Below are 25,335 nucleotides of genomic sequence, written 5' to 3'. Positions count from 1 at the left end.
CTTGTTGTTTTAAGACACCCAGCCTGTGGTGATTTGTTAACAGCAGCCTGAGTGGACTAAGATGCCTGCAGAGAGGACCCCATTCCTCTCTGTCTTTCACCTAGTGGGACTCTTCCCCAGACCAAGCCACAGAACCTTGCCTTGGGAGAAGGGGTCTCTCGTAGCGATAGAGAGACCCAGGTGGTAGGGGCATGTGTGTGCGCGTGCACACGTGCCGCCGTGTTTAGTGATGTATGGGTGAGGCCTTGTGTGTGCACCACTGCGTGTGTTTGTCATTTACTTTTCCAAGTAAATACTGAGTGAATTATGTGCTGGGTGCTGAGCCCTCATCTCCACCACATCGCCAGACCACGTTTGTCAAGGTCACCGGGGTCTGTTCTCAATCCACCTCCTACTACACCTGTGGGCTGCAGCTGATGTAGCCCCCTTGCTTTCCTCAGTCAACACGACCTTCCAGGCCGCCATACCCCCTGACTTTCTGCTCTTTCTGCTATTTGACTGCTCCCCTCTCATTCTCTAGACCTCCGCATGCTGACATGCTCCCAAGGCTTGGACCGCAGAATCTCACCTTCTCTACCCTCACTCCCTCCCCCGTGATCACATCTAGTACCACGGCTTGAAACAAGCTACCATCTCTCACATTGGGATCTGCAGATGGACTGTCCCTTGAAGTGCAGCTCATTCTCCACCTGCCCACTCGACATCGCTGCTCGTAGACCTCAGTGGCACCAAAAAAAGAGTCAACACTAAACTCTTAACTCTCCTGCCCCAAATTTTTCCTTCTGCATCTCAGTTAATGCTCAGGCCAAAAATCTTATAATTGCCTTTTAATTCCTTATACACCATATCCAGTCATTGGACAAATATTTTCACATCTCTCTTCAAAATATAACAGAATCTGACCTCTTGGCACCTCCACTGCTGTGAACATGGCTTGAGCCACAGTCCCTCTCACCTGGAAGACTGCAGTGGGCTGCTGCTTCATCTCAGCTTCTGCCTTTCCGACCCTGCAGTCTGTTCTCAAAACACCAGCCAGCGTGACTCTGTTAAAATTTAAGTTGGATGTGTCAACCTTCTCCTCCACCCTCTTCATGGCTTCGCAGACCTCTCAGAGTAAAAGCAGGAACGTTGGAATTAGCAGACCAGGAACTTTTTTAAAAACAATGATTGATATTCCAAGGGCTTTAATGGAAAAGTAGACAACATGCAAGAGCCAGATGGATAATGTAAGCAGAGAGATGGAAATCCTAAGAGAGAGCCAAAGGAAATGCCAAAGGTTAAACAAACAAACACTAACAGAAATGAAGAGTGCCTTTGGTGGGCTCATTTGTAGACTGGACAGGGCTGAAGAAAGAATCTCTGAGCTTCAGGATATGACAGTAGAAACTTCTAAAACTGAAAAGCAAAGAGAAAAAAGACTGAAAAAAAATCAGAACCTCCAAGAATTGTGGGACAACTACAAAAACGTGTAACATACATATAATGAGAAGAAACAGAGAAAAAAGCAGAAGAAATATTTGAAACAATAACTGAAAATTTCCCAAAATTAATGTCAAAAATCAAGCCACAAATCCACGAAGCTCAGAAAACACCAAACAGGATAAATGCCCCCCCAAACTACACCTAGGTATATCACATTCAAAGACATGGAAATCATACCAAACACACAAAAATAAGATGGTAACTAGGAAAACAAACAAACAACAGCAAAAACAAGGATATGGAAATCAAAGATAAAGAAAAAACATTGAAAGAAGCCAGAGGGAAAAACATCTGACCTATAGAGGATGAGAGATAAGAATTGCATCTGACTTCTCCTGAGAAACCATGCTGGCAAGAAGAGGGTAGAGTGAGACATTTAAAGTGTTGAAAGATAAAACCACCAACCTAGAATTTCTTACGAAAGTATCCCTCAAAAGTGAAGAAGAAATAAAGACTTTCTTAGACAAATGAAAATTGAGAGAATTTGCTGCCAGTAGACCTGCCTTGCAAGGAATGTTAAATAGAGTTGTTCAGAGAGAAGGAAAAATATAAGTCAGAAACTTGAATCTATATAAAGAAAGGAAGAGCACTGGAGAATGAATAAGTGAAGGACAAATGAAAACTTTTATTTTTCTTATTCTTTTTATTTTTTCACCACTTGGCTTGTGGAATCCTAGTTCCCTGACCAGGGATCAAACCCGGGCCCCCTGCAGTGGAAATGCAGAGTCCTAACCACTGGACCACCAGGGAGTTCCCTATTTTTCTTGTTCTTAATTGACCCTATTTTTCTTGTTCTTAATTGATCTAATAGATAACAATTCAAAATAATCATAGCAACAATGTATTTGATTATGTGTTTGTATGTGTGTGTATATATATATACAAATTTATAAAACATATGCTTATATATAAGTGAAATGAATGACAGCAATGATACATGGGATGGGAAGGAGGAATTAGGAATATTTTGTTATTTTTATAAGGTAATTGCACTGCCTGTGAAGTTTTATACTGTTATTTGAAAGTGGACCTGGATTAGTTGTACATACATATTATAAACTCTAAGGCAACCACTGAAAGCAATTTAAAAAGAAGTGTAATTGGGGACTTCCCTGATGGTGCAGTGGTTAAGACTCTGCACTCCCAATGCAGGGGGCCTGGGTTTGATCCCTGTCCAGGGAACTGGATCCCACATGCATGCCACAACTAAGAGTTCACATGCCACACCTAAGGAGCCTGCATGCCACAACTAAGGAGCCCATGAGCTGCAACTAAGGAACCCATCTGCTGCAACTAAGGAGCCTGCCTGCCACAACTAAGACCCAGCACAACCAAATAAATAAATAAATATTTTTAAAAAGAGGTATAATTGATATGCTAAGAAAGATGAGAAAATGGAATCATAATACGATCAATTAGAAGGCAAAAAAGAAGAACATGGAAGACAAAAATAAGAACAAAGAACAAGGGTAACAAATAGAAAACAGTAACAAATATTGTACATAGTAATCCAACTATGTGAGTAATCACTTTGGGCATCAGTGGTCTAAGTATACCAATTCTAAGAGATTGTCAGAGTGTATCAAAAAAACAAGACCCAACTATATTTTGTCTACAGTAAACCCATTTTAAATATAAAGACACATATAGATTTAAAATACAGAGATGGAGAAAGATATACCATGCTAACACTAGTCAAAAGGCAGTGGGAGTACCTATATTAATTTCACACAATTTAAACTTCAGAGTAAGGAAGGTTATCAATAATAAAGATGGGCTTTACATAATGATAAAGGGGTCAATTCTCCAAGAAGACCTAACAATCCTTAATTTGTATAGCCTAACAATAGATAAATTGTTGAAAATACATGAGGCAAAAACTGATAGAACTGCAAAGAGAAATTGATGAATACACTACACATTCTTCTCAAGCTCACATGAAACGTTCTCCAAGATAGACCACATACTGGGCCATAAAACACACCTTAATAAGTTTAAAAGAATAGAAATCATACACTATCTTCTCTCATATCACAATGAAATTAAACTAGAAATCAGTAACAGAAAGAAAGCTGGAAAATCTTAAAATACTTGGACATTAAACATCATACTTCTAAACAACATGAGTCAAAGAAGAAATCTCTAGAGAAATTTAAAATTACTTTGAACTAAATGAAAATGAAAATAAAACATCCAAATTTGTGAGATGTAGCAAAGGCAGTGCTGAGAGGAAATTTTATAGCATTGGATGCATATATTAAAAAAGTAGAAGGAGTTCCCTGGTGGCCTAGCAGTTAGGATTCCGGGCTTTCACTGCCATGGCCTGGGTTCAATCCGTGGTTGGGGAACTGAGATCCCGCAAGCCATGTGGTGTGGCCAAAAAAAAAAAAAAAGTAGAAAGAGCTAAAATCAGTCATCTAGGCTCCACCTTAGGGAAGCTGTGTCTCACTGTGAGGACAGGGACACTGGTAGCAGAAGTTCTGGGAAGTACTCCTTGGCATGAGCCCTCCCAGAGTCTGCCATTAGCCCCACCAAAGAGCCCTGGTAGGCTCCAGTGTTGGGTCACCTCAGGCCAAACAACCAACAGGGAGGGAACCCAGCCCCACCCATCAGCAGACAAGCGGATTAAACTTTTACTGAGCTCTGCCCACCAAAGCAACAGCCAGCTCTACCCACCACCAGTCCCTCCCATCAGGAAACTTGCACAAGCCTCTTAGATAGCCTCATCCACCAGAGGGCACACAGCAGAAGCAAGAAGAACTACAATCCTGCAGCCTGTGGAACAAAAACCACATTCACAGAAAGACAGACAAGATGAAAAGGCAGAGGGCTATGTACCAGATGAAGGAACAAGATAAAACCCCAGGAAAACAACTAAATGAAGTGGAGATAGGCAACCTTCCAGAAAAAGAATTCAGAATAATGATAGTGAAGATGATCCAGGACCTCAGAAAAAGAATGGAGTCAAAGGTCGAGAAGCTGCAAGAAATGTTTAACAAAGATCTAGAAGAATTAAAGAACAAACAAACAGAGATGAACAACACAATAACTGAAATGAAAACTACACTAGAAGGAAACAATAGCAGAATAACTGAGGCAGAAGAACGGATAAGTGACCTGGAAGACAGAATGGTGGAATTCACTGCTGCGGAACAGAATAAAGAAAAAAGAATGAAAAGAAATGAAGACAGCCTAAGAGACCTCTGGGACAACATTAAACGCAACAACATTCGCATTATAGGGATCCCAGAAGGAGAAACGAGAGAGAAAGGACCAGAGAAAATATTTGAAGAGATTATAGTTGAAAACTTCCCTAACATGGGAAAGGAAATAGCCACCCAAGTCCAGGAAGCGCAGCGAGTCCCATACAGGATAAACCCAAGGAGAAACACGCTGAGACACATAGTAATCAAATTGGCAAAAATTAAAGACAAAGAAAAATTATTGAAAGCAGCAAGGGAAAAACGACAAATAACATACACGGGAACTCCCATAAGGTTAACAGCTGATTTCTCAGCAGAAACTACAAGCCGGAAGGGAGTGGCATGATATACTTAAAATGATGAAAGGGAAGAACCTACAACCAAGATTACTCTGCCTGGCAAGGATCTCATTCAGATTCGATGGAGAAATCAAAAGCTTTACAGACAAGCAAAAGCTAAGAGAATTCAGCACCACCAAACCAGCTCTACAACAAACGCTAAAGGAACTTCTCTAAGTGGGAAACACAAGAGAAGAAAAGGACCTACAGAAAGAAACCCAAAACAATTAAGAACATGGTCATAGGAACATACATATCGATAATTACCTTAAACGTGAATGGATTAAATGCTCCAACCAAAATACACAGGCTTGCTGAATGGATATAAAAACAAGACCCATATATATGCTGTCTACAAGACACCCACTTCAGACCTAGGGACACATTCAGACTGAAAGTGAGGGGATGGAAAAAGATATTTCATGCAAATGGAAATCAAAAGAAAGCTGGGTAGCAATGTTCATATTGGATAAAATAGACTTTAAAATAAAGAATGTTACAAGAGACAAGGAAGGACACTACATAATGATCAAGGGATCAATCCAAGAAGAAGACATAACAATTATAAATATATATGCACCCAACATAGGAGCACCTCAATACATAAGGTAACTGCTAACAGCTATAAAAGAGGAAATCGACAGTAACACAATAATAGTGGGGGACTTTAACACCTCACTTACACCAGTGGACAGATCGTCCAAACAGAAAATTAATAAGGAAGCACAAGCTTTAAATGACATAATAGACCAGATAGATTTAATTGATATTTATAGAGCATTCCATCCAAAAACAGCAGATTACACTTTCTTCTCAAGTGCGCATGGAACATTCTGCAGGATAGATCACATCTTGGGTCACAAATCAAGCCTCAGTAAATTTAAGAAAATTGAAATCATGTCAAGCATCTTTTCTGACCACAACGCTATGAGATTAGAAATGAATTACAGGGAAAAAAACGTAAAAAACACAAACACATGGAGGCTAAACAATACGTTACTAAATAACCAAGAGATCACTGAAGAAATCAAAGAGGAAATCAAAAAATACCTAGAGACAAATGAGAATGAAAACACAATGACCCAAAACCTATGGGATGCAGCAAAAGCAGTTCTAAGAGGGAAGTTTATAGCTATACAAGCCTACCTCAAGAAACAAGAAAAATCCCAAATAAACAACCTAACCTTACACCTAAAGCAATTAGAGAAAGAAGAACAAACAAAACCCAAAGTTAGCAGGTGGAAAGAAATCATAAAGATCAGAGCAGAAATAAATGAAATAGAAACAAAACAGTAGCAAAGATCAATAAAACTAAAAGCTGGTTCTTTGAGGAGATAAACAAAATTGATAAACCATTAGCCAGACTCATCAAGAAAAGGAGGGAGAAGACTCAAATCAATAAAATTAGAAATGAAAAAGGAGAAGTTACAACAGACACCGCATAAATGCAAAACATCCTAAGAGACTACTACAAACAACTCTATGCCAATAAAATGGACAACCTGGAAGAAATGGACAAATTCTTAGAAAGGTATAACCTTCCAAGACTGAACCAGGAAGAAATAGAAAATATGAACAGACCAATCACAAGTAATGAAGTTGAAACTGTGATTAAAAATCTTCCAACAAACAAAAGTCCAGGACCAGTTGGCTTCACAGGTGAATTATATCAAACATTTAGAGAAGAGCTAACACCCGTCCTCTCAAACTCTTCCAAAAAATTGCAGAGGAAGGAACACTCCCAAACTCATTCTATGAGACCACCATCACCCTGATACCAAAACCAGACAAAGATACTACAAAAAAAGAAAATTACAGACCAATATCACTGATGAATATAGATGCAAAAATCCTCAACAAAATACTAGCAAACAGAATCCAACAACACATTAAAAGGATCATACACCATGATCAAGCAGGATTTATTCCAGGGATGAAAGGATTCTTCAATATATGCAAATCAATCAATGTGATACACCATATTAACAAATTGAAGAATAAAAACCATATGATCATCTCAATAGATGCAGAAAAGGCTTTTGGCAAAGTTCAACACCCATTTATAATAAAAACTCTCCAGAAAGTGAGCATAGAGGGAACCTACCTCAACATAATAAAGGCCATATATGACAAACCCACAACAAACATCATTCTCAATGGTGAAAAACTGAAAGCATTTCCTCTAAGATCAGGAACAAGACAAGGATGTCCACTCTCACCACTATTATTCAACATAGTTTTGGAAGTCCTAGCCACGGAAATGAGAGGAGAAAAAGAAATAAAAGGAATACAAATGGGAAAAGAAGTAAAACTGTCACTGTTTGCAGATGACATGATACTCTACATAGAGAATCCTAAAGATGCCACCAGAAAACTACTAGAGCTAATCAATGAATTTGGTGAAGTTGCAGGATACAAAATTAATGCACAGAAATCTCTTGCATTCCTATACACTAATGATGAAAAATCTGAAAGAGAAATTAAGGAAACACACCCATTTACCATTGCAACAAAAAGAATAAAATACCTAGGAATAAACCTACCTAGGGAGACAAAAGACCTGTATGCAGAAAACTATAAGACACTTATGAAAGAAATTAAAGATGATACCAACAGTTGGAGAGATATACCATGTTCTTGGATTGGAAGAATCAATATTGTGAAAATGACTATACTACCCAAAGCAATCTACAGATTCAATGCAATCCCTAGCAAATTACCAATGACATTTTTTACAGAACTAGAACAAAAAATCTTAAAATTTGTATGGAGACACAAAAGACCCCTAATAGCCAAAGCAGTCTTGAGGGAAAAAAACGGAGCTGGAGGAATCAGACTCCCTGACTTCAGGCTATACTACAAAGCTACAGTAATCAAGACAATATCGTACTGGCACAAAAACAGAAATGTAGATCAATGGAACAGGATAGAAAGCCCAGAGATAAACCCACGCACCTATGGTCAACTAATCCTTGCCAAAGGAAGCAAGGATATACAATGGAGAAAAGACAGTCTCTTCAATAAGTGGTGCTGGGAAAACTGGACAGCTACATGTGAAAGAATGAAATTAGAACACTCCCTAACACCATACACAAAAATAAACTCAGAATGGATTAGAGACCTAAATGTAAGACCGGACACTATAAAACTCTTAGAGGAAAACATAGGAAGAACACTCTTTGACATAAATCACAGCAAGATCTTTTTGGATCCATCTCCTAGAGTAATGGAAATAAAAACAAAAATAAACAAATGGGACCTAATGAAACTTACAAGCTTTTGCAAAGCAAAGGAAACTGCAAACAAGATGAAAAGACAACCCTCAGAATGGGAGAAAATATTTGCAAACAAATCAACGGACTAAGGATTAATCTCCAAAATATATAAACAGCTCATGCAGCTCAATATTAAAAAAACAAAAAACCCAATCAAAAAATGTGCAGAAGACCTAAATAGACATTTCTCCAAAGAGGACATACAGACGGCCAAGAAGCACATAGAAAAGCTGCTCAACATCACTAATTATTAGAGAAATGCAAATCAAAACTACAATGAGGTATCACCTCACACCAGTTAGAATGGGCATCATCAGAAAATGTACAAACGACAAATGCTGGAGAGGGTGTGGAGAAAAGGGAACCCTCTTGCACTGTTGGTGGGAATGTAAATTGATACAGCCACTATGGAGAACAGTATGGAGGTTCCTTAAAAAACTAAAAATAGAGTTACCATATGACCCAGAAATCCCACTACTGGGCATATACCCAGAGAAAACTATAATTCAAAAAGACACATGCACCCCAATGTTTATCATAGATAGCACTATTTACAATAGCCAGGTCATGGAAGCAACCTAAATGCCCATTGACAGACAAATGGATAAAGAAGATGTGGTACATATATACAATGGAATATTAACTCAGCCATAAAAAGGAATGAAATTGGGTCATTTTTAGAGACGTGGATGCATCTAGAGACTGTCGTACAGAGTGGAGTAAGTCAGAAAGAGAAAAACAAATATTGTATATTAACGCATATATGTGGAACCTAGAAAAATGGTACAGATGAACCAGTTTGCAGGGCAGAAATTGAGACACAGAAGTAGAGAACAAATGTATGGGCACCACGGGGGGGAAAGCAGCGGGGGGTGAGGGTGGTGGTGTGATGAATTGGGAAATTGAGATTGACATGTATACGCCGATGTGTATAAAATGGATGACTAATGAGAACCTGCTGTATAAAAAGATTAAATACAAAAATTAAAAAATAAAGTGAACACGTGTTTTATTTTCCTCATATGTGAGTGAACCAAGCAGATGTTATGATCCGTTCAAAGGAAAAAGTCAGAAGGCTAAAATTTGGAACTTCCCTGGAGGTCCAGTTGTTAAGACTGCGCTTCCACTGCAAGGGGCACAGGTTTGATCCCTGGTCGAGGAACTAAGATCCCGCATGCTGCACGGTGGCTGAAAAAAAAAAAAAAATCAAAAACCAAGTTTATATTTTAAAAAAAGGGCTAAAGTTTATATGGAGTAAAGGAATTGAATTGCAAATGGAGGCAAAATGATTTTTCTATAGAAGACCATGGAAACTACCAGATAAGATGGCTCGAATGTCTGCCCATCATCACCTATGATTTACAGAAAGCTGCACAACAGCTCAGAGACAAGGAAGCCTAGAATTGGATAACCTAGCAGGAGGTGCCAGATGAATACAACGTACAGCTTTTTACTGATACACAGCTTTATTTTTTCTCCGAAGACTTTACGTACATCAACATTAAATCAAGTACATCAAAATTTCACTAACTTGAGTTCACATGAATTATGAAGCCAGTATGACTCAGTGAAAGTCTGAATTAGGGGCCTTTCCTACGAAAATGACAAATAAGATGCTTATCTTCTGTGCCAGCTCCGTTTCTGTCACAGCCCTGCTCCTACTATTCAGCGGATATCCTGTGATCAGGCTTTCTCAGGCGCAAAGGGAGGACCCGGCCTGGCAAATATAGGCTGCCTCCTCATCCGTATGTGGAGCTGGAAATGACCTAATGTCACCCTGTGCTCTGGCCCAGAAGCCAGACGCCAAACAGAGCCTTGAGTCCTGGCCAAGGCTCCGCAGCACCTGCACCTCTGGCCTGTGACCCTCCCTGGGAGGAGCTTGTCCACTTCACTGGCTTTTATGCATCAGGAGCACTGGGGCCGTGACTTTGCTGGTCTCTTCCTTCCGCTTTGCAGGCGTTTTAGAGAAACGCTAAGAAATAGGATTACTGTTGGGAGGTATGAGGGGAAGGGGCTGTTTCGGAGCCAGAAGATGGTGAAGGTGCTCAAACAAGGGAAGCCCGCTATGGACAAGCAAGTAAAGGTAGAGAAGCAAAAGGAGCAGGGGGTCTGTCAGCTCCATTTCCCCTGGGACAGAAGTGCCAGGGCACACACGGTGTAGCGGGTGCAAGTAAGAAGACCACCCTTTCTTCTGAGATTGTACAGCGATTCTTTTGCATCAGAATAGCCTTTCTCAGGAAGTACTGTGATAACGAACGGGCCAGAGGCGAGGTGCCAGGTAAGGTACTTAGAGGGAAATCTGATGTATCTTCTCTCATCCCCCCTTTTCATTTCCCCTTTTGAAAGACACCCCTGGGATTTTCTCACGGGATGAGGAAGGACTGAGAGGCACTTTTTCCTGCGTCTTTGCAGTGACTGTGCTAAGGTAAACGCTGACACTGGCTGCAGGAAGGGAAGAGAGAGAACCCCGGAGCGTCGTACAGGAGGAAGCTGGGGCCTGGTCTGCCGTTTCAGCCGTTCTGTACGTTCTGCCCTGTGCTTGGAGAGTTTTCTACGGCGTTAGTCGTCACAGCCAACGCCTCCCTCACCAAGGCTGCTGCATCTACACGTCATCTTCACTTCTGATGGCCTATAAAGTGGAGAGCTGGGTGATGCCTTTTCAGTACTTAAACCACAAATGACTTTATGTTGTTTGACTAGATCTCTCTTTTTTTTTTTTTTTCAAAAAAATTTTTATTGTGGTAAAGTACACACAAAATTTATCTTTACCATTTTAAGTGTACAGTTCAGTGGTATTAAGTGCATTCACATTGTTGTGCAGCCATCACCACTATCTGTCCACAGAACTCTTTTCATCTTATAAAACTGAAACTCTGTCCCCATTATTAATAATAACTCCGCATTCTCCCCTCCTTCCAGCCCCTGGAAGCCACCATTCTGGTTTCCATCTCTTATGATTCTGACTATTCTAAATACCTCATATGAGTGGAATTGTACAATATTTGTCTTTTTTTGACTGGCTTATTTTACTTAGCATAATGCCCTTAAGGTTTATCCATATTGTAGCATGTGTCAGAATTTCCTTCCTTTTTAAGGATGAATAATTCTAAGTATATACTCCTTTTGCTTATCCATTCGTCTGCTGATGGACATTTGGGTTGCTTCCCCATCTTAGCTATTATGAATATACGGCTATGGACGTGAGTGTACAAATATCTCTTCGAGATCCTGCTTTCAGTTCTTTTGGGTATATACCCAGAAGTGAAATTGCTGGATCTTATGGTAGTTCTATTTTTAATTTTTTTGAGGAACCTCCATACTATTTTCCACTCCCACCAACACTTTCCATTTTACATTCCCACCAACAGTGCATAAGGGTTCAAATTTCTCCACATCCTCATCAACACTTGCTATTTTCTGTTTTTTTTTATTTTAGCCTCTCCATGGGTATGAGGTGGTACAAAGTTTGATATGCGTTTCTGTAATGATTATTGATGTTAAGCATCTCCTCGTGTGCCTATTGGCCATTTACATATCTTCTTTGAATAAATGTCTGTTCAACTCCTTTGCGCATTTTTGAATTGGTTGTCTTTTGTTGTTGTTGTAGAACTTTAGTTCTCTATATATTCTGGTTAATAATCCCTTACCAGATATATGATTTGTAACTGTTTTCTCACATTGGGTGGATGTTCATACAGTAAATTGCTATACAGTAATTAAAACAAATTCATTTACTCATTCAACAAATGTTTACTGAGTGGTTATTTTATGCCAGATACTCATCTAGATATCTGGGGTACAGTTATGAATAACACAGGTAAAACCCCTCTCTTCAAGGAGTTTATAATCTAGTGGGGAGACAGGTCCTCAACAAGATACGTAAAATAGATTGTGTAGTAGATAGTGATAAGGGCTAAGAAGAAATAATGAAGCAGAGAAGGGAGATGCTAAGGGTTGGACATAAGGTGGGGCATGACAGTTTAGGTGGGATGACCAGGAATAAAGGCCTGAGGAAGAGCTTTCCAGGCCAAGGGACAAGGAGGGCAAAGGTCCTGAGGCTGGGGGTCGGGGAGGAACAGACTGGGACGGAGTAAGCAAGTTGTGTCAAAATGGACCAAGTTGCTTGAAAAAATATTAAATTGTAGAGTGATGTATGCAGTAACACACCATTCCTGTTAATTTAACAACCTCTAGAATAGGGCTTCCTAATCTAAATAAAATTAATTACCTACAGTTGTAAAGGAAGCCAATTATATTAAAATAATTATAAAATTTTTAATGGATTCGTGTTACAATATGTGCTTTGTTATTAGAGCGTTAAGTGACAAGGCAATACGTGTAAAACATAGGCAAGTTAAGGTGTCATCTTTTGAAGATCTGTCAGTGTGAGGGCTCTTGTTGATCAGCTCAAATGGGGATTGTAAACTGAGGGATGGCCTTTGACTTACCTACTTCCGTGTGTTGCTCAATACAGTTGTAGGGAATTGCAGAGAGTAAAGTAGATAGCTAGACCACCCGTGTGAGAACTTGGGCCCTGGCCACTTGGAGTCTGAACGATTAACTGCCAGGCACAGAGCTGCCTGAGGGTTGGTTGGCTGTGTCACACGAGTGCTTGTAGACAGTCTGGCTGCTGGCCTGGCACCTATACTGTAATTTCAAAGTCGTTTGAGATACAAGATATTTTGAGTTACCTCTGATAACTATGATGTGACATGAAAATCTGAATTCTCCTGGTGATGAAGTCACAGGCACTGCTAATATGATTGTACTTTTGCCTATATTTATAGCAGAAGGAAGTGATGAATTTTGGTTGGAAGTTTGTGAAAATAAAGATGATTTTTTTTTCCAGTTTGAATTCAGGGACACCCTGATATCTGCTGTGGATCCCAGGTTAAGAATCTTGTTTTAAAACAATACGATATTGTTCATGGCTATACACACACACACACACACACACACACACGCAGATATTTACAAATGGATTGGAATAATACACACTAAATTCATGATTGTAGTTGGATGGTGTGTAATGTCACAAAATATGTTATAAAAATAATTATGGCATTCAAGGTATAAAACCATGTCACAAGCCCCTCAATATCCAGGAGCCACTGGGGCGAGCTCTTCCTCACATTGTGCATTTATCTTGGCAGTCCTGGTTATTGTTGGAAAAACAGCCGCTGTGACAAAGGTGGCGTCCGCATTTGTCCAGGGCTGTTAGTTGGGTTCAAATCCCAGCATCCCTGCTTACTGGCTGTACAGCTTTGGGCAGATGATTCCACACATCTGTGCCCTCGTTTCCACACCTGTAAAATGAGGATTATAACAAGAGCTCAGCAACAGTACTCGCCTTGTAGCGCCGATGGGAAGATATAGTGAGAGTAGACTTGTGAAACTTCTAGAAAAGTATCTGGCTTTTAGTAAATGCTAATAAGGGCTACTCATTATTATGGCCATCACCATAACCATTTCTGACATCTTGGGAGTTTTGGTTTACTCTTATTTTCATTTCACACACACCTTAATTTCTTTTTTAAAAAAATTTTTATTTATTTGGCTGCATTGGGTCTTAGTTGCGGCACGCGGGATCTTCCATTGCGGCGCACGGGCTTCTCTCTAGTTGTGGCGCGTGGGTTTTCTCTCTCTAGTTGAGGCACACGCAAGCTCAGTAGTTGTGGCGGGTGGGCTTAGTTGCCCCGCTGCATGTGGGATCTTAGTTCCCTGACCAGGGATCAAACCCGCGTCGCCGGCGTTGGAAGGCAGATTCTTTACCACTGGACCACCAGGGAAGTCCCAACATACCTTAATTTCTAAACATGTTCGTGGCAAATCTTTAGTTTAGATGCTTTTGCACTTTAAAAGAAAAAATCAAAACCAAAACCGCTTTGGTTGCAGCTTATTGCTTCTTAATAGACAGTACTGTTTAAGCGGGATTCCTGGAGTCAGGCAGGCCTGAGTGTGTCTTGGTTCTTCTCTCGCCAGCTGTGTGACAGTGGCAAGTTATTTACTCTTAGCTTGGGTCCCTTATGTGAGAAAAGGGACTAACTAGTAGCAGTTCCTACATCCGAGGGGGCGATTGAACGAGTCCATAGGTGGGAAGGTCCTAGAGAGGTGAGGGTACTGTGGACCTGTGAAAATCCTAACTCTCCTCCTCCTTTCAGCCCTCGAGAGGCATCACTACCTCTGACCCATTCCCTGTAGTCAGTGCCTCCAGTTTTTTCAGTCTGCTGTGTGCAGTATGCCGCTCTTGGTGCCCTGCACCTGGAGGTCCATTTAGTCATCCCCTCAATTGTTTGCAGGCTGGAGCTACACCGGGAATTAGACCGTGAACCTAGAACCTGCCCTCACTGAGATTTAATGAAGATGTTTTCAAGATGCAGAGGGCTGGAAAAGGAAGGAGTGCTTGCCTCTCCCTCGGACAATCAGGGTGGGCTTCCTGGAGGGGGTCCCGCTTGAGCCGAGTGGAGATTATGTAAGTGGCGTGGCTTGGGCACAGTGTGCCTGTGGATGGTGTCAGGCAGGGCTGCACTCTGTTCTCACTTTATCCTCAGACTCTGCGACACCTTCAAGGTCTGTAGGCGGTGAAGTGAGCTTGTATTTTCACGTTAGGAAGGTGACCCTGAGAGGCAGTGGGGAGGGTCTGGAAGGGAGGAAGAGGTCGGAAGGCCAGTTAGAAGGGAGGTGGAGGAGAGTGGTGGCCCTGGCGTGAAAGGACAGTAGAGAGGGCGGGCAGGAGCGCCTCGGAAGGCCGGGCTGGCCTCCGTGATTCTGCACGGTGTGCCTGGTGCCCGACAGGGCCCTGCGCGCGGGACCGCAGCAGCGCACCCCTCCTGAGTGACTGACTGCGGTGCTTAGCAGACAGAGTTAGATGGTGCCCCAGTTTCCTGCTTCCTTCGCCTGGTAGACGGTAGCTGTTGGCAGGATTCTCAGTGTGGAAAGAGGACTGACTGGATTGCAGGGGGTGATGAGTCTAATTTGAAGCTGACCTTGAGGTGCTCTGGGACGTCCGGAGAGTGGGTGCAAGTCCAGGGCTCAGGATCTCAGTTGAAATGGGGGGAGTAGGGGAGCAGAAAGGAAGGCTGAGGAGGAAGGCCCCGTGTCTCCCACCTGCCCCCACTGGGCAGCCACTGTCAAATCTCTGTCTGCAGCCAGGCCTTCCCTCCTGAGCCTAAAACAGCCCCCCATCTTCTGGTGTCTTCCTCTCCAAACTGGGAGCGCATCACTTCCCCGAGAAACAGGACCTTCCTCCTGATTTCCCTGTTCTTCCCAATAGTCCTGGAGGCTTTAGTCACCAGCCAAAACTGTGATGTTTTTAGATAACTAATGAGAACCTACTGTATAGCACAAGGAACCCTACTCAATGCTCTGAGTAGAGTTCAGGAAGGAAATCCAAAAACGAGGGGATACGTGTATACAAATGGCTGATTCACTTTTCTCTGCAGTAGAAACTAACACAGCATTGTAAAGCAACTAAACTCCAATAAAAATAAATTTAAAAAATAATCACAAAACCAAACCAAACCAAACCAAACCAAAACAAATAAACTGTATGTTTTCTCTTGGATAAAATTCAGTAAAACTTCAGTTCCTCAGAATGCTTAAAACCAAAGGTTCTAATTTCTCGGAGTTAAACTTTTTTTAAAGGTCAGTTGTTTAAAAACCTCTTTCTAAAATATCATCTAATTGCTTTTCCCACCATTCTTGTCTCGCTAGGGACGGTCTTCTCCCAGACCTTCCCGAGGCTCACATCCTCACATCCCAGGTCTCTGCCTAAGTGTGACCCTCCAGAGGGGTCTCTCCTGGTCCTACCTCAGCCCAAACAACACCCTCCGCCTGTGCCTTTGCTTGATTTTGTTTCACACCGTTTACCACTACATGATTGGCTAATTTTTTTCTTATCACTTGTCACTAAGTGATTTTTAACCTCTCTCCCTCACTAGAATGGTCTTTTTTTACCATTGTATTTCCTGCACTTTGAAGGTGTTGGTATATAGTGGGTGCTTAATAAATAATTGTTGAACGAATATTTATAGGCAGCCCTTTATGACGTGATATTAGGTCCGGTTTACAAACTTGGATATAGGCTTAGCAGAGCTGCTTACGAAGGTCCAGGTCACCTGATTTCTAAAGGACAGAGCCATTGACTGATTGCCTCGGTGGGATTTTCACACTTCATCAGGGTGCCTTCCAGATCACTCATCGTAGGTACCCAAGCTACTCAAAACAGAATACATTAGTGGAAGAAGTTGTCAGAAATGGATGTTTCTGGGACTTTCCTGGTGGTGCAGTGGTTGGGAATCCGCCTGCCAATGCAGGGGACATGGGTTCGAGTCCTGGTCCAGAAGATCCCACATGCCGCGGAGCAACTGAGCCCGTGCGCCACAACTATTGAGCCTGAGCTCTAGAGCCCGTGAGCCACAACTACTGAGCCCACATGCCGAAGCCCAACCGCCTAGAGCCCGTGCTCCGCAACAAGAGAAGCCACCGCAATAAGAAGCCTGCACACCACAGCAAAGAGTAGCCCCCGCTCTCAGCAACTAGAGAAAGCCCACGTGCAGCAACGAAGACCCAAGGCAGCCAAAAATGAATAAATTAATTTTTTAAAAAATGGATGTTTCTGATTGTTACAAAAATGCCTTGTTTTTTTCAAATTTAGGAGGATATGGCAAAAAAAGCGGTCGTAGTAAAAAATGGAGGGAGATGCTGAAGCTGCCCCCTGTCGGCCAGTGCAGCGAGCTTCGACATTCAATTGGTGAGTAAGGAAGCCACACCTGCTCGAGTCCGGAGGTCATGGCTGGCGTTGTGCTGTTTCGTTTGTTAGATGTTGGTCTTTCCTTAGTCCCTCATTTGCTTCAAATGCTATTTAATAGATTCTCCATATATCGTCACGATTCTTCCCAGGAAAAAACCCTGTAGGTTTTCTAATGTGCAGTTATAAAGTATGGCTATTGACTTTTTCATTAAAAACCTTTTTTAAGAACTGGGACTTCCCCGGTGGTCCAGTGGTTAAGACTCCGCGCTTCCAATGCAGGGGCTGCAGGTTCGATTCCTGGTCGGGGAACTAAGATCCCACATACTGTGGGGCACGGCCAAAAAAAAAGTGATATATACCCATTGTTCTAGGTAGAACAGAAGAGAAATGTAGCAATCATCCTCTCTAGAAGTGAACACTGGTAACCGTTTCTCAGTCTCCTTCCAGACAGTTTTTTATGCGTATGGATAGGAATTACTGGTGAGAACTTCAGGAAAGGAACAGTCAGATAAAAACTAAGGTATGGCAGGGTCATGGAATACTCTGCAGTGTAAAGAATGAGAGTTAGCTACAGGTCCTGACATGAGCACAAGAAGTCACAAGTAGAGTCATGTCTAAGGGCAATCATAATTGTATTTTTCAATATGGCAGTTTTAATTTTTTTTTATATAGGCAACTATATCGATATTTTTCTTCTTAGTCTCTGAGCTTTATGTTGTACTTAGGGAGGACACCTTTACTCCCTAAGATAATTTTTTTTAAAATCTACCTTTTCTTTAGTACTATTATAGTTCCTTTTAAAGAAAGTTTAAGTATTTTAACTATCAAAATTAATTTCAGATAGTATAAAGTGGGAGTATTTTTTCCCCAAAGACCTATCCAGCCATTTTAATGTCATTACATTTTTTTCCTCATTATGTTTTAAAAATAGCAGTTTTATTGAGATATAATTAACATGCCATACAATTCACCTATTTAAAGTGTACAATTCAATGGTTTTTAATACATTCTCAGAGTTGTGTGACCATTATCACAATCAATTTTTCAATTTACAACATTATCATCACCCAAAAGAAACCCCATACCCATTGGTAGCCACTCCGCATTCCCTCCCCCACCTCTAGCTATGGGCAACCACTAATTTACTTCTGTCTCTGTGGACTTGCCTATTCTGGACATTTCATATAAATGGGAATCATACACTACGTGATCTCTTGTGACTGGCTTCTTTTCACTTAACATAATCTTTTCAAAGTTCATGCATGCTGTAGCATGAATCAGAACTTAATTCCTTTTTGTTGGCAAATAATATTCCATTGTATAGACATAACACACTTTATCCATTCATCATTTCATGGACATTGAGTTGTTTTCATTTTTTGTCTGTTATGAATAAAGTGACTACAGTGATTGACATACAAATGTTTTTTAAATTGTGGTAAAATACACATAACCAAGATGACCATTTTAAGAATGTAGGCTCCTTCCTGCTGCCGTCTCCTCACCACGAGGGGACTCAGAATTGGAATGAGTCGCCTTCTGAGATACACTTGTCACCGGAAGCTGGCCTCTCCTTCCGACACTCGCCACCTCCCTCTGGCAGCAGCTGCTCGTCCGCTGGCTGGTCCCCTGCCCCATCCCCCTGTCCCAGCCCCACTGCCCCCTTTTCCTCCACGGCCCCGGATCCAGACGGCCCTCAGAAGTGAGCAGGTCCCATAGGGTCTCAGCTGTCCTCACAATGCCCAACTTGTAAGTATTATTGTGAAGTTCAAATGAAATAATACGTGGAAAGGACTTACAATCATAGTGGCACGCAGTAAGAGGTGAAAAATATTACGTGTAGTTATTATTTTTATCTGTTCCTTCTAGGAGAGAGAGAAACTCCTTAGTCTGGCACCAAGGCTTTTTGAAAATCTGATCAGTCTTTTTAAATTTTTATTTTATTTATTTATTTATTTTAAAAAATTTATTTATTTTTGGCTGCGTTGGGTCTTCGTTGCTGTGTGTGGGCTTTCTCTAGTTGTGGCGAGCGGGGGCTACTCTTCATTGCGGTTCGCGGGCTTCTCATTGCGGTGGCTTCTCTTGTTGCAGAGCATGGGCTCTAGGTGCACGGGCTTTGGTAGTTGCGACATGCAGGCTCAGTAGTTGTGGCTCGCGGGCTCTAGAATGCAGGCTCAGTAGTTGTGGTGCACGGGCTAGCTGCTCCTCAGCATGTGGGATCTTCCCGGACCAGGGCTCAAACCCGTGTCCCCTGCATTGGCAGGTGGATTCTTAACCACGGTGCCACCAGGGAAGTCCCTGCCATTCATTTTAGGAGAGTTCCTTATTAACCAGATAAACATCCATGCTTTTATGCATATGCAAAGTACTATCCAGCCCATCCCACAGTGTTTTGTCATTAATCATATTTTTATTTAATTTCTAAGCCCACACTCTTGTTCTGTGACTGCTTCTTTCATGCTTTATGTTCTCGCAGTCCCTTCAGTCTCTAGTCTAGAGGATGCTAATTAGGGTTTTAAAAGGTAAGTTTTCTGTTGCCTGAATTATCTTTTCTCCTGGGTCAGTTTTTCTGCTGGCTTTTTTTGTTTGTTTACTTGGTTAGTTGGTTTTGGTTTTAGTTTTTACCTGCTGCTTTTCCCCTGTATCTAGAGACATGCGATTATTTATTCAGGTTTATGTTAAGGGCTGTGTTTCTTTGTGCGGTGGCGGCCTGGCTTCCTCTGTGGTTGTACCCCTCTCTTGAATGGTGTTCTGGAAGGCGGGTACGTCAGCGAGGTGCCGTCCAGACAGGGCCTGCGTTCCAGCGGCCACAGACAGCGTGGCTCCACTTTGCCAGCAGAGTGTGTAGTTCTTCAGCTGTGCTCTGCCTCCCCCCTGGGGTCCCAACTTTCTGCCAAGTGGCTTCAGCCTGAAGAAGTCCCTTGGTCGGCAATTGTGCCCAGGCCTGGGAGGGGCTCCTGGGACCCAGACACCTGGGCGGACCTGCTTATCTCTGCAGCTTCAGCTGGTGGTTCCTTTAACAATCCAGCCCCATAGGCTTTCCCTCTTCCAGGTAATCCTCAAATTTCTCACTCTTGAGGGTGCCCTGTATTCTTTTTCCAGATCACGTTTCATTCTTTTTGTTGTGACTTTGTCCTTGTTCCTTTCAGTAGGAAGCTGGGTAAGAAGGTTGGCAGACCTATGCTCCATGTGCTACCTCAGTGGAAACCAGGAACATTTCTGAACCTTTGAGTTCGGGAGGAAAGAGTTAAAAACTCTCAACTTGTTAAAAACATCACTTTTGGACTGCCTTGTGTCTTTTGTTTCTTAAACGTAGTTAGTGAGTATCCCTAAAGTAAAATGTGGTAGCAAAATTGGACAAAGTGGGTTGTAGAATTTTTGCAAAACTGGTGCTGATATTTGTTGAATCAAGCAGTTGTGCATTGGCAACCAAAGTGTTTATATCCTTGCCTGTATTTTCCATGTGCAAACTCCAGTGACCCAAAACAGGATTTAATTCCTACATATACTTGGCATTAATAAACCCTTTAGCTGAGGATATTGTTATGGCTTGCTTTCTTTTCATGAATTTCATTTAATTCTTCAGCTTTAGAGCTACTTTAGGAGTACTTGGACATAATTATGCTCTACTTCAGAGGCACTGCTAAAAGAGCAACTGATTTTCTTGCTGAAGTTTCTTTCTTTTTTTTTTTTTAACATCTTTATTGGAGTATAATTGCTTTACAACGTTGTGTTAGTTTCTGCTGTACAACAAAGTGAATCAAATGATCCCTGAAAGTATCGTCTTTGCTGAAGTTTTAATGAACCTATTTTGAACGTAAGATTTTGCTTTATATCCCTCATGACACTTTGACCAAATATTAGTGCCTTGATCTCAAAACAGTATCAGTGTTTGGGGTAAAATAAGGTATGCAACAGATTATCCCACCAAAGAGATAAAAAAAAACAGTTAAAAAATCATTAAGCATATATAACATTTGTAACTTGTAAAAGAATAGAAAGGTATCAAAAGGAAAAAGAGTTTTAAAAAATCTAATTTAGTACATTCCTGTGGTGTATTTCACATGCATGTAATTCGTGCCAAACACACAGTGGATGGAGCAGTGGAAGGGCAGACCCAGCCCTCTTTCCTGCCCCTCATTTTCCCAGGGAATACCACCCCTCCCCCCCTTTTCCCCCCTTTTTCTTCCAGCTGCCTTTGGCACTTCAATTTTAAATATTCATGATAACCCAGTGTAAATTAGTAAACAAAACACTGGTTTCCAAGATAATACTGTGATTACTGCTTTTTACTTTTATCGTATCAGGTGAAAGCAGTAAGGTTCAGAAAACATTACATTTGTTTGTTTCTTTTCCCTCTTCACCCAGAGAAGGAGTATAGCAGTCTTTGTGACAAGCAGCCAATTGGAAGACTTCTCTTCAGGCAGTTCTGTAATACAAAGCATGATCTAAAGAGGTGCATTGAATTCCTGGATGCAGTGGTAAGTAATTTATCTCAGTGTTGAACCACCCAATCTTGTGCTTTTGAAAATTAAAGACTAAGATGAGAGCTCTCTAAGTTAATTAGACCTTGGCAGTGAGGTGAGAGTGGATAAACTGGTGGTCTTGGTGTATCGTGTTATCTTGGTTTGGGTAAAGTGGGTAAAGTGGTAGTTCATATAGATTGCATGTCAAGTATTGGAGAATCAAAGGTATTTGCTACATAACTTTGAAACATGCTGCTTTCACTTGTAAGAAGGTTGAAGGGCTGATTAAGACGGTGTGCTTGTACCGCTGCCTGAAAGGCCCCCTTCCTGCCTTCCCCTAGCAACACTGTGTACTTAAAACCCTTTAACCCAGAAGCACGGGGAGGGAAGAAGGCTCGTGCAAGAAGCGTGGTCACAGCAAATGGAACTGACTATGATTTATAAGTTTTCCCACATTCCTGTGTATCCAGCTTGGTATTTACTGTGATTTCCTTTTAGGTAAAGAAATTTTGTGTTTCTGAAACTTTAGAGATACCACTGGCAAGCCTAGAAGTTTCAAAACTATGAAATTCAGAAGCAGCTTAACAGAAGACTGGTAGAATTTAATAGAAAAGCTCTCTTACTTTTAGTTATTTGTACCAAGATTGTGACACTTCCTCTCTCTGCTTTAGCCTGTCCTAGTTACATCAGCAAATATGTATTGACTCCTTATTGTATGCAGAGTACTATCCTATATCCTGGAGTTTTTACTCATTTTTTTCCCTGACATAGCTTTTAAAAAATATGTATTTGTAATGTATTTTTTCAGAAAACCGTTTGAGGCTCTTGCCGGTTTTGTTGTTTGCTTCCTACCACCTGGAGCTCCCCAGGCCTCTCCTTCCTGGTACCTTGATGGGATAAGGCAGGGCTGGGAAAGGGGGCAGTCCTGTTTCAAAGTGGACCCAGAGGCAGTAGGGCTGCCTACTGAGTTTGGGACTAGAATGTCGATATGTCTTCATGTGTGGGTTCTAGTTGCCAAGCTGCTGTATTTTAAGAATTTAGGGACCTACAATTCTTTATTCTAAAATGGCTAAACTGCCTTGTTAAAACTCTCTTTTAGGTTCAATCTTTTTTTTTTTTTAATTTTTATTTTATATTGGACTGTAGTTGATTTACAGTGTTGTGTTAGTTTCAGGTGCACAGCCAACTCTTCTGATATTGTCATACCTGTTAGTTACTAGGTGCTTGGCCCGTTGAGTGGGCCAGCAGGTTTTGCTTTCTGATGATAGCCGTGTGGGTGAATACATCACGCCTGCCCCTGCCATTGTGCAGCACTCACTGCTCCGACTCTACTTGTAGTGGGTGATGGCAGGTTCTTTGAACTTCTTGAGCGGAGAGAGGGCATCTTATCCATTTCCCCCTCATGACCCCTGACATGGTTGTGTGCCTTGTTCCCTGCTCAGTGTTTGTTGAATGAATTAATAGCGTCTGTATCAGTCAGGGGCCGATGAAAGAAATGAAGGCAGTAAGAGATACATATTGAGAAATTTACTGCAAGGAACTAGCTTACATGACTGTGAGCTCTGGCTAGGGAAGTTGAGGATCTGCAGGACAGACCATCAGGAAGGGCAGGATGGAGCTCTGCGGAAATGGGGTGAAGCTGCTGTCCTCAGGCAGAGTTCCTTCTAGCAAGGCTCAGCTCTGTTTGTAAGGCCTTTCCACTGATTGAATCAGGCCCACGCAGGTTACGTAGGGTTAAAGCCAACCGATAGAGACTCTGATCGCATCTATTGTGCGGATACCAGCGTCACAGCAACACTAGGTTAATGTCTGAGTAACTGCAGACTGGTGCCCGTCAAGTTGGCATGTGTCCAAAGACCATCACAGAACCACAGCTTTCTTTCCCATTAACCGCGTGCTGTGTAGTGTCCGGAACTCCCGGAACTTGAGCTGAACAGTGGGCCAGTCAGTGTGCTGGTGAGGACCATCCCCTGAGCACAGAGCGCGGAGCTGGCTCTGGCCGGGTGGTCAGCCTGGTGGTCACGGCCCCTGTGCTGGGCCTGAGAAGGGTACGGAGTGAGGGATGAGGGTGCACTCCACCCACAGCACTTTGTCTTGGAGTCCCCTTCCTGTGTCAGTAGATCAGCTTCCTTGGGTCTTCCTTTCCTCGCTTCTCCCTTCAGCTCCATCTGGCTTTTAGCTTCACTGCTCTGCTAAGGCCCCAACCTGCAAACTCGGGGCTTCACTGAGGCCTTCTCATGCTTGAGGCTCCGTGGCTCTTGACGCTGTTGAGCAACTTCTTGAAATTCTCTTATGTAGGCCTTCGTGATCTCTCCTCTGTTTTCTTTTCCGTTTCTTGTTCCTTGCTTGTCCTTTATGGATGTTTAGATATTGATCAGGTGCTGCTTTTGGGCCTGCGTGGTGTCATCCACTCCTACGGTCTCTCTCCTGACACCTGTGTGTGAATGAGTCCTGCTCAGGTATTGCCAGCTCTGACTTCCCTGGGAGCACTGCACTCAGGTGTACAAGTGCCCCTTGGACCCCTCGAAAATGCCGTTGCCTAGAATAGCCCAAGCTGTTTATTTTATTCCATTTTATTTGGCCGCATTTAATGGCTGAAAATACAGTATGATGTAGAGAGCATTGTGGAATGTATCGCTTTACTACATTATTAATCCCTTAAAAAAAAAAAAAGTTTTTTGCCCCCTCATCCAAAGAAGAGCTGCAGACACTTGATCAATAGAGCTGCTCTCTGGTTCTTAGGGCACCAAGTCAATTCCACAAGTCAGAGGATTTTTGAAACATTACGAAGTCCGTGAAGAAGCTTAACTAACATATTTCTTTTCTCTCATCGCTGCAATCAGGCGGAATACGAAGTGGCTGCTGACGAGGACAGAAGAGACTGTGGGCTCCTGGTCTTAGACACATTCTTCATTGAGGAGGTGTGTCTTCTTCTGTAGCGTAAAGATTTGTAAATAACTTACTTAAATAATCCGTGTGCGTAGCCATCTTTACTTAGTTGGAGTAAGTGTGTTAAAATCTTTAATTTCTTATAAATGTTCCTTTTCTGCACTTTCTTTTGATTCACTGAGGAAATTAATAATTAAATCTCTTGGGAAATTGACTTAAAGAGTTTTAAGGTTTCTATGTGTCCTCAAACAGAATATAGGCTTAGAGAATTTTATGTTCCTCTCTTGGACTGAAAATAACATTTTTCTCTTAAAAGCTTTAATGGGTCTTCGTTTTTATACTTTTTGAGTCACTTGGTTCTTACAGCTTAGTGTGTCCCTGAAATTAGAGTCGTAACCTGCTTCCCTCCACATGGCTTGCTTTTTGCAGGCCGTTAGAAGTCCTAAACCCTGGGCAGGTAACTCCGTTGCAGAGTTGGAGGAGTGATGGCTAACATGTAGTGAGGATTGCTCTAAGCCTTGTGCGTGTAACACATTACTTAATGCTCGCAACAAACCTATGAGGTAGGTGTATTATTATGTCTGTTTTCACGTGATAAGACTGAAAATCAGAATGGGTGAATGACTTACCGAAGATGACACAACTAGTAAGTACCTGAGCCAGGAATCAAACGTGGAGAGACTATAGTTGGAGAATAGTGTGTTGAGAATGGGTTCAGAACATTTCGATTGTGAGTGTAGCTAATGAAGGTGGTAGGGCCATCAGGGAGGGGAGCTCACTCATAAGAAAGATTGAATGCCAGAGGGAAAGACCAGTGGACTGTCTAGCGGGCACAAAGATGTTCCCATAGCTAGTGCTGGCAGAGACGTGATTCACACCCAAATAGGTTTTGACTCCAGAGCTTGGGTCTACCCCAGCCTCCGGCCTCAA

General features: G+C 41.9%; 1 protein-coding gene across 6 annotated transcripts in view; it reads left to right on the top strand.

The window, feature by feature from the left end:
• GRK4 (G protein-coupled receptor kinase 4) overlaps window positions 1-25,335 on the top strand; it is an 83,895-nt gene that overhangs the window by 13,451 nt on the left and 45,109 nt on the right. For all 6 annotated transcript variants that reach the window (XR_014264463.1, XM_082464381.1, XM_082464380.1 and 3 more), the window contains exons 2-4: window positions 16,955-17,050; window positions 21,419-21,531; window positions 24,360-24,437. Coding sequence is in view for 5 of the 6 variants with exons in the window: in XM_082464381.1 (XP_082320507.1) it covers window positions 16,955-17,050; window positions 21,419-21,531; window positions 24,360-24,437 (287 nt within the window). In the remaining variant the exon portion in view is untranslated. The remainder of the gene's footprint in view (window positions 1-16,954; window positions 17,051-21,418; window positions 21,532-24,359; window positions 24,438-25,335) is intronic.

The sequence above is a fragment of the Balaenoptera physalus genome, assembly GCF_965194825.1.
Source record: "Balaenoptera physalus genome assembly, chromosome: 5".
Taxonomy (NCBI): Eukaryota; Metazoa; Chordata; class Mammalia; order Artiodactyla; family Balaenopteridae; genus Balaenoptera; species Balaenoptera physalus.
This window is presented reverse-complemented; position numbering and strand designations above follow the sequence as displayed.